Source organism: Salvia splendens, chromosome 15 (genome assembly GCF_004379255.2).
Source record: "Salvia splendens isolate huo1 chromosome 15, SspV2, whole genome shotgun sequence".
In the NCBI taxonomy this organism is placed as follows: Eukaryota; Viridiplantae; Streptophyta; class Magnoliopsida; order Lamiales; family Lamiaceae; genus Salvia; species Salvia splendens.
The window spans coordinates 17,848,577-17,858,351 of record NC_056046.1 but is presented as its reverse complement, the minus strand read 5'-3'; the positions used below and the strand labels follow the sequence as shown (position 1 = coordinate 17,858,351).

General features: G+C 36.5%; 2 protein-coding genes across 2 annotated transcripts; one reads left to right on the top strand and one right to left on the bottom strand.

Moving 5' to 3' along the window:
• LOC121767766 (cleft lip and palate transmembrane protein 1 homolog) lies at positions 1-4,355 on the top strand. Its single transcript, XM_042164092.1, has 12 exons — positions 1-410; positions 1,012-1,158; positions 1,249-1,363; positions 1,460-1,554; positions 1,663-1,766; positions 1,945-1,982; positions 2,359-2,594; positions 2,753-2,846; positions 2,928-3,118; positions 3,232-3,451; positions 3,667-3,834; positions 4,025-4,355. The coding sequence occupies exons 1-12, from the start codon at positions 210-212 to the stop codon at positions 4,177-4,179; spliced, it is 1,764 nt and encodes a 587-aa protein (XP_042020026.1). The 5' UTR covers positions 1-209; the 3' UTR covers positions 4,180-4,355.
• Positions 4,356-4,586: 231 nt separating this feature from the next.
• Positions 4,587-6,397, bottom strand: LOC121767767 (AAA-ATPase At3g28580-like). Its single transcript, XM_042164093.1, has one exon. It carries the CDS (start codon positions 6,333-6,335, stop codon positions 4,707-4,709), a length of 1,629 nt encoding a protein of 542 aa, XP_042020027.1. The 5' UTR covers positions 6,336-6,397; the 3' UTR covers positions 4,587-4,706.
• Positions 6,398-9,775: the final 3,378 nt, after the last annotated feature.

Below are 9,775 nucleotides of genomic sequence, written 5' to 3'. Positions count from 1 at the left end.
ACATCGGCATCACCGATCATCAAAAGGAGGAGAGAGAGAAAATATCTTGTGTCCATCTTTAGAATTGAGATACAGATCGAATTTATTTTTTCGATTTGAACTCTTATCTCCTGCGGCGATACTTGTATGAGTTTGGCGTTACCTTGTAGTCGAACCACGAGCTCTTCTCACGGGCTATTTTATTCTCTTTCAAACCACGAATAAGCCCTATGGAGCCGCCGGCAGTACAAGAGGGCGGCGGAGTGAGGCGGCAGCAGCCTCAGCAACAACCCGGAATCGGGCAGATGCTGACCGGAGTGATTAGGATAGCTGTTTTCTGGTACTTCGCCTCTAAATTCTTTGGACCAAAGCGATCTCCCACTCAATCCTCAACTCAGATCTCTAATCTGTTCCACAAAGGGGAACTTTTGGTTCGTATTTTCTATTAGCTTCTATTGTTTGTGTGTTTCGATTGGAACTTTATCTGAAGCAATGAATGTGCGTAATGATAATTAGCTTCCATATTTAATGTGCGTGTCGATTTTTCTTTGCTTATTTCTGAAATTATTAATTTGACGAAAGTCAGCGGGTGGTTTATGGCTTTGCTATATGGTTGATTGTTGAGCTGTGGTTCTCACTTGCTTTATTCCCTAGACATATGATCTATTTGTGGATCGATGAATAAATCATTAATTGATGATTTTTTGGTTCCTACTTTTTGCTCACTGGTGTATGTTTGAATTCACAGAAGCAAATTTTATAACTCCAGGTGCTTTGCTAACTACTATGTTCAGTAATGAAACATGTACATTAAAACAGTGCCATGATCTATAGAAGCTCGATTATCACCGGTGTTGGTTTGCTTATCCTCCCTATTGGGCCAGTGACATGATAGAGGAGCTACTTGACATGATACATTAACATTGTTTTGTACTCTAACAGCATTGTTCTATTTAATGGAAACTGGAAAGTCTAAATTGATGCAACAATCGAACTTTTGGCACTTACTAGATTCACATTCTTTGTTTCCAGGACATGTGGTTGTACGTATCTGAGCATGAGAAATTTAGTGACTTTGGAAGTGAGGCCGCCCTTGTCTGGCAGGAGACAAATATACCTTATGCAGCTTGGACTCCAGATAGTACCAGAACTCTGTCATTGAAGTATCAACCTACTGAGGTGCTATTTCGAAATTCCTGATTTCTAACTAATTGGCCGGTTTCTTGGGTTTCACTTCTGATCCATTATAAACTGTTTTACTGTTATCAGGCTTTAAAATCCAATGGGAGTCTATATGCCCATGTTTACTTTGCTAAGTCTGGCTATCCGCCAGATCCCCAGGATCCTGAGTACCAGCCATTGGCAGCTTTTGGGCGGACCCACGGTGAGATTTTGCAGACATTATTTTTTTCTTGCACACTGGTTGGCACAATATCGAGGGTGCCCGAGATCTAATACACTTTTGTTTACATGTTTACAGCTATTGTTGTATATTTGCCCAAGTCAAAGTCTGACAGGAGGAAGAGTTTGTTAGGGAATTCAGAAGACTCTAGTGACGATGGAAAGATCTCTGAGGTATCTGTTATGTTTTCACTTTCTCATTTGATACTGACTTTGATGCAATTATCGAATGTTGGAATTGTATCAAGAAGTTTATGGTTTATGGAACTATTTGTGCTTCAGGTAGCCAAAGATGTTCCAGAAGATGAGAAAGAGGATGAACCAGCAGAATGGAAGTCATACTGGAAACCAAATATTACCATAAATCTGGTTGATGATTTCACAAGGTATAATCAGCTAAGCATTTTCATTAACCGTTTATTTTATATGCTTTTCATGACATATTGATTAATATTTCTAGGCTTATATAAATAAATTTTTATTGAGCTGCTATTTCATGATTACTACATGATTTGCTATTTTTACGGAAATGCTAAGCAATTGCAATTTACCATTTTGTGGCAGATATCCAGAGAATGCAGTTCCTCCAAATATTGCTCCTTGTATCCTTGATTTAATTTCATCTTTGCTTTTTCTAGAATTTCTGTTGCAAATCTATATATATTGCAATTAGAAATGATGTATGCCAAGTATACTTTGTACATATATCTTTCACTGACATATCTTTCTTTCATAGCACTCATATTAACACAAGCATGACTGATTAATGAAGTTTAGCTTGAATATTGTTTGCCTTTTGTGATTATTTTTTCAGTTGGAACTGCAATTTCATCATGAAACATCTCATTTTTGTTACTTAGTGATATTCTAAGGAAGAGCTTTTAATTGTTTTACTTTCTGTAATTGGATGGTTGGTTCTTCCTTTGCGTTCACACCATGATAGTTTCATAGTATCTATTCCCTGACTCGATTCACTAGACATGAACATTGAGCCTACTACAGGAAATTACTACCCAACTGTCTTCTTCAATGAGTTTTGGTTACTTCGGGATAAGTTAATACAACTAAACGAGACCGTGACTGAATTGCCACTAAATCTGGAGGTTGCTCCCATTAGCATGACGAAATGGCAGCTCTTCCTACAGATTGACCAATCATTCCAGGTTCATAGGAGTTATGGAAGCATGCTCGAAGGGGAAGCTGATGAACTTAAGGTATGATTGTTAGTCATATCATGTTTGTTCATGCATAAGGATTGGTATCGTTTAAGGACTATTTATGCATTCAGTATTATAGATTCTATTGCTCTGTATGACCGTATCATTGTATTAACATTTTAATTGGGTGCCTAATCATTTGACTATTTCAACAGAGAGTTTTTCTTGAAGGAAACCCTATCCTTTTAGCAGTTACCATGGTTGTTTCAGCTCTTCACTCAATATTTGACTTCTTGGCTTTTAAAAATGGTAATGATATTTTCTCATTTTGTGCTCTTATGATGAGCATGCATTTGTATCAACTACTGAAGCGTGTTAATTATTCTACAGATATCCAGTTCTGGAATAAAAACAAGTCGATGGAAGGGTTATCTGCAAAATCTGTTGTTGTGAATTTCTTTTGTCAGCTAATTGTCTTCCTCTACTTGCTTGACAATGAAACTTCATGGATGATACTTGCAAGTTCTGGTATTGGATGCTGCATTGAGTTTTGGAAAATAGGGAAAGCTATGCATATTGAGGTAATTCAGTAAATAGTGTTTGCTGAATGTCATCAGTGTCCAAGTTTAGATAGCTCATGCTCTTAAACACTAAGGTGTGCTGAAACTTTCACGTTTGTTTTTCTTACACTCAGGTTGACAGAACTGGTGTGATACCAATGCTTAGATTCCGTGACCGTGACTCATATGCTACAAACAAGACAAAGGAATATGATGATCTTGCTATGAAGTACTTGACATATGTCTTACTCTTCCTTGCTGTCTGTTTCTCTATTTACTCTCTAAAGTATGAACGCCACAAGAGCTGGTATTCTTGGATCCTTTCATCCCTTACAAGCTGTGTCTACATGTTCGGTAAGCATTTTGGTCATGTTTTTTTTATTTTTCTTTTATCCTTGTGTGTATACCAACAAACAGTTTAGAAATCTCTTGTTTCTTTAAAAAATTCTTCTTACCTCTTTTTCTGGAATGGTGCCAAAATTATTGAAGAAAATTGTCGAATATGATTATCTGTTCAGGGTTACACACGATCTATGTTACATAATCACATTCCATTTTCTCTGCTGCAGGTTTTATCATGATGTGCCCTCAACTCTTTATCAATTATAAGCTAAAGTCTGTTGCCCATCTACCTTGGAGGCAGATGACATACAAGTTTTTGAACACAATTATTGATGATCTCTTTGCTTTCGTGATTAAGATGCCAATACTACATCGACTTTCAGTCTTCCGTGATGGTGAGTTATTGGTAGCAAATTTCAATTATGTGAATAGAAAATCTGAACCAGGGAACTCATTTAATACTGTATTAAAAAAACAGTGATAATTAAACCTGCATCTACAGAGGTTTGATTTTGAAGGCACATATATGCTTCAGTTGTGTAGTCTTTGTAGTTTCTTATACTTTGGCAACTTTTGGTTGTGCAGATGTTATATTTTTGATATATCTTTATCAAAGATGGAAGTACCCGGTCGACAAGAAGCGTGTGAATGAATTTGGTTTCGGTGGGGAGGATGAGCAAGCCTTGGCGGAAACTACAGATTCAACACAGCAAACGGAAGAGGACAAGAAAACTAATTGACCTAGTAGTGATCAAAACAGAATGATAGTGTAACTCAATAACAGATTAGTTATGGGATTGTTTTTGCTGCTCATATTTGTATGCTTATTGTTCAATGGTTGCTGCAATATGTAGGTGTTTTTTGACATGTGATTCGATTGTTTTGTTTTTACAATAGAAGACAAGGATTCAGTATACACCACATATAGATTGTGACTGGATTGGCTTATGAAATAATCTGGCCAGTGGTTTTGAAAATCGGGAATTTTGGCTGGGTTTGCAATAGCAACATGGTTGATAATTCCTTAGTTAAGGAATGGATAAAAATGGCGTGGGGCTATGGATAATGTATGACATTCTTTTGTTAAGGAATGCCATTGTGAATGCTCTTAGGATCAATGATTAACGACTAATGAGAAGCGATAATCTTTGATAAAATCAATTCAACTAAAACAATAGCTGAAATTTCAACATTAAAAATATAAACTAGTACTACTACATAGCAATTAAATACCTTGTTTATATTTTGTTTTTATTGCATAAGAAATCTACGCACAATTTTCTGCAACTCCATTTTCTTTGACCACCCCATTTGTGCTGCTGTTGGCCTTCTCAGCATCGCCATTTTCTTCCTTCTTATTTTCTTCTTCAGCAGCTTTTTTCTTCTTTTCTTTTTCTTTTTCTTCTTCTTCAGCAGCAGCCTTTTTCTTCTTTTCTTCTTCTTCTTCTTCAGCCTTGAGCTTCTCTTCCTCCTCCTCGGCTTTGACCTTGGCCTCTTCAATCGCTCTCACCAATCTCATCAAACACCTCTCCTTATCCTCCCCCCTCAATTTCGGCATCAAATTCTCCGCCACATCCGCCGGCGTCATCTTCGTCTCCTCCAGCAGCCGCCTTATCCTCCCAAACAATTCATGCTCCTCAAACTGCAAATAATTCTTCGCCAAAACCTTAAACGCCTCGAATCCGCAGTAAGACAGCTCAATATGCTGATCCATCCTCCCCCTCCGAATCAGCGCCGGATCCAGCTTCTCCACGTAGTTTGTCGTGAACACGATGATCCTCTCTCCCCCACACGCCGACCACAGCCCGTCGATGAAGTTAAGCAGCCCCGACAGCGTCACCTCGCTCGTCTTCTTCTCCTCCATCATCTTCTTCATCTTCTCCTTCACCGGATCCTTCCCTTCCTCCTTCTTGTCCTCTTCCTTCTCCTTCTTCTCCCTCTGCCCCGTCAGCTCCAACGAACAATCAATGTCCTCGATCACTATAATCGACTTTCCTGACGTGTCAATCAAAAGCTTCCTCAGCTCCGTGTTGTCCTTCACCGCGGTCAGCTCGAGATCATACACGTCGTATTCCAACAAATTCGCCATCGCGGCGATCATGGTGGATTTCCCGGTGCCAGGAGGGCCGTACAGGAGGTAGCCCCTCTTCCACGCCTTCCCAACCGACCTATAGTAGTCTTTCGATTCCGAAAAATTGATCAAATCATCGATTATCTCCTCCTTCTTAACCGGATCCATCGCCAGCGTCTGGAACGTCGCAGGGTGGTCGAACACCACCTCGCTCCAGAGCTTCCTGCGGCCGTAGTAGTACCCGCCGCCGTCACTTCCTTTGCTATTCGTGAAGAGCTTCCTCCGCCTCTCCTTGATGGTGATCGCCTTGCCCTGGTCCAGCACGTGCTTGATATACTCATCGCATATGATCTGGCGGTGCTTGCGATGGAAGGTGAGGGAGAAAAAGCGCTTTTCAGCCTCACGCGGGCCCCAGGAGATGGTCTGGGAGGCAGGGAGGGTCTCGCGGGAGGCCCACCACAGCTTGACGCCGCGGAAGTCGTCGGTGACCTCCTCGCTGGAGTTGGAGGCCATGGTGAGGACCACGGCCTCGGTGTCGCGGGAGACGGTGGCCTGGAGGTGCTTGGCCTGGGAGGAGGAGTGGGCGTTGAGGTAGCGCTTGATGGCGGCGTAGGCGAGGCTGCGCTGGAAGCCGTCGCCTTCGAACTCGGGGAAGGTGACGTGGATGTAAGGGTAGAAGAGGTTGATGAGTTTTTTGAAGTAACGTTGGAGGGGGCGTGTGATCTCGCGGGGGAAGTAGTTTTGGAACATGGTGTAGGCGACCACTAGCCCCCCTATTACGGAGCCTAGTTGGGTTAGCCATTCCGCCATGGGAGTTACTGCCATGCTCAATTTTTAGAATGGGTAGCTAATTTGGGTATCAGTGTAACTATATATATATATAGGCGAGTGAAGGAGAAGGAGTCGTGTGTGATTTGGAAAGATTGAATGACGAAGACAACGATCGATTAGATAGTCTAAAAGGTATTCTTACCTAATGTTTTTGTTTTGTATATTTATTTAATTGAACTACCGACCGAGGGCGAGCGAAGAAACGGCGATGCTTCTTTCAAATCGAGATCATTTAATAATTATTCTATTCATTCCATAAAAATACATGCACTTTTCATTTTCGTATATCCAATGAAAATACAGATATTTTCATTTATAGAAAGTTGTCACAATTTATTACCTATTTACGTCAAGTCATTTACAAAGTATATCACCAATAAAGCTCTAAATTGATTGTAATGGGAACTTGTCCTTTGGGTTTATATCTTTTCGTTGGTGGAATTTAATTTTGTCACTTTTCTAAATTTATGTGATGTCTGAATTACACAAAATGAAATTGATACTCCATGACTAAGACTTTGATTTCCATCCTCTGTTTGTATATTGTGTATGGAGTATGATAAAATTGATCCTTTATTAGGTGAATGGTTGGCAAAATATTAGTTTTAAATTGATAGGCATGGCGGGTGCTGGTTTAAGTTTAATACTACTAGTACTAATCATTTCTATTATACAATAAAAAGTAGACTGCGATGGGGGTTTTATTTTCATCGTAAAGTTTTATTTAATTTGTAGTATTATTTTAAAGAAGTATTAATTCCATATAGACGAAATATATTGACCAATGAATTTGAAAATGACAGTCTAATGGCCATAACAAGTTACGTCACTGCATATGATATGCATGGTATACGTCATCACATATATCTCAAGTATTTTTCTTATTTGGACCAGCCCAACCAACATCTCATTTCATTTTTAAATGGATTCCACATATACCATGCGTTGCATGGATAATGATAAAATGCGAACTCTATATATTGTATAAATTATAAACTCTTCAACACAGTGTCAATACAAGGTTAACACAATGTAAAATTTCAAGATTTTGATGTCAACACAAAGTCAACACGATATCAATACAACATCAACCGTTGAAACTGTATTGACATTTTCTGTTGCTGTTATTATGTCATCTGTTGACATTTTCTGACGGTCCAAATCATCATTTGGAGTTTGTACAATATTTAGAGTTTGCATTTTATCATATCCCTACGAGTACATATCTAGTCTCGGCCCAGAGGCAGTATCTAATTTTTTGGTTAATTGGTACCTAAAATTGATACAGACTCGTCCCTCTATATAATCTGGATGAGATTCTCTATTGTTTTAAAATACACAACAGTGAGAGTGTATTGTGATCAAAACGCAATTTATTGGAATGGAACACATATCTTGTTCTTTTCTATTCTTTTATGTGTTAGTATTTTTATTTTTATTATTGATAACTTTTTCCAATTTCAACATTAAAAAGACACATATGATCCATTCATCAAAAAAATAGTTTTATTTTGTCATTTTAGAGTGTCCACAAAAAATAGTCTCATTTCTAAAAATAGAGAGTTTCTCTCTCATACTTTACTTAATTTTTTTCCTATCTCTTTTACTTTACCATTTTTTTCTCATTTTATCTTTTTCTTTACCAGTTTCTTATTAAAATCTGTATCGTCTATAAATGAGACTGTTTTTTTTGGACGAAGGGAGTACAAAATCCAATAAGATTAGCATACTTAAAATTTTAATTATCACATCAATATCATAATGTGTACTATGTTTTATTGGAATATTTTTATAGATTATAGTTATGATAAATTTAAAATAAAACATACTACTATCAAACAAAAAAATAAATACGCACGATAATATTTGAAATGATATTTAGAATTTGTATATATGTGAATTTATGAATCTAAATGAATTTTATGATATGTTTTAGTGCTTACAAAAAATAGTGGTCCATAACAGGGAGAAAAAAGTTGCTAGACAATGGTGTTTGCACTTTTTCAATACCTCTTAAAAATAAATATCATCACAGTTGTATAGACAAAGACTGAATTTCGTCTGAAATTTTTTAGCAATATTTTTAGAAATTTGTACCATTTCTTCATTTTCTTGTCTTCAAAGCCATTTTAATTATTTTTTGCCATCATTTTTATATTATTTTAAAATGACTCTCACACAACTCCTCCCCCCTCTCATCTAATAACTCTCTTTCTCCTCCCTCTCAATATAAATAACACTTTTATTTAAAAAAATTTATAGTAAAGTAGTAATACAAATTGTTTACGTGCTCTAAAATATAGTAGTGACAAGTAATTACATTTAATATATAATTATATAAACAAAGCTTAATTGATTATGATTTGTATAGTCAAATCGTTAATGCAGTATATAATTATCAAGTTACATATAATTTTACTTAACATAATTAGAAATATTATTTGAATAAATAATTTATTATAAAAATGTTATATATATTAAATATAATTCAGATCTTAGATTTTTTTTGGTTTAAAAAACAATCAGAAGTGAAATAAAATTTTAAAATTTGAAGAAAAAGAAATACTGCTGCTATGACTGGTCCGTAAAAGAAAAAAATAAATTCAAAGATGATAATCTGATTGGTTCGGTATAATTTGAATTATTGATATTTTTCTCAAGTGTAGAAGAGAAACTCATAAGATACGTCAAGAATTGAATCCAAAAACAAATTAAATCCAAATATTGTGATGATTATATTACTATATCATAGTGAATTTAGAGTAATCCATCCTACAGTGAGACAGTTCGGTACAAGTGTTTGTGTTTAATTTTTAGCAAAGTGTTTATAGTGTTAGCAATTGAAACATAAAATGAATATAAAAATATCCCACATCGGTGTACACAAAGAGCTTAATCCACTATATAAGTCTCATGGGCCTCTCTCCTATCACCAATTAGTTTTAGGATGGAACCATGGATTTCTATCATATAGTGTCATTTGTATAACCATACCCTACCTAAAGTAAAGTAAAACATGAAATTTAATTAAAACTTGTGCAAAATTAGAAGTGATAAATAAAAGAAAAAAGGGAGGTAGCAAAATAGTTGAGTCTACAACTTTTAAGTGCAAATATGAGCTTGCAGCGGAAGTAATGTCCAGTTTCTAGGAAACTGCATTTACATGTCAATTGTCAATTGTCAATAGTCAATTTTTAATAGGAAAAGTGGTATAAACTGAGTAAACGAATGGGGACAAAGATGCATATATATTAATAGCATACCTCCAAATGTATCACACTCTCATTATTTCCAACTTGTGTTTTTGTAAGACGAAATTTCCTCCTCGTGTGGGCCCACTTGCAAACCATCGCTGACTGGTGAACCTTTTATAAACAAAAATATTGCGGAAAAATGCCATATAATAGAAAAGGATTATTTTTATTATTTTTTAC

Excerpts from the sequence above, each read along its gene's own strand:
- LOC121767767 (XM_042164093.1), bottom strand. The coding sequence starts at position 6,335 with ATGGCAGTAACTCCCATGGCGGAATGGCTAACCCAACTAGGCTCCGTA.
- LOC121767766 (XM_042164092.1), top strand. The coding sequence starts at position 210 with ATGGAGCCGCCGGCAGTACAAGAGGGCGGCGGAGTGAGGCGGCAGCAG. Across the intron at positions 1,159-1,248 it reads TGAAGTATCAACCTACTGAG|GCTTTAAAATCCAATGGGAG; the intron begins GTGCTATTTCGA and ends TACTGTTATCAG. Across the intron at positions 1,767-1,944 it reads CTGGTTGATGATTTCACAAG|ATATCCAGAGAATGCAGTTC; the intron begins GTATAATCAGCT and ends ATTTTGTGGCAG.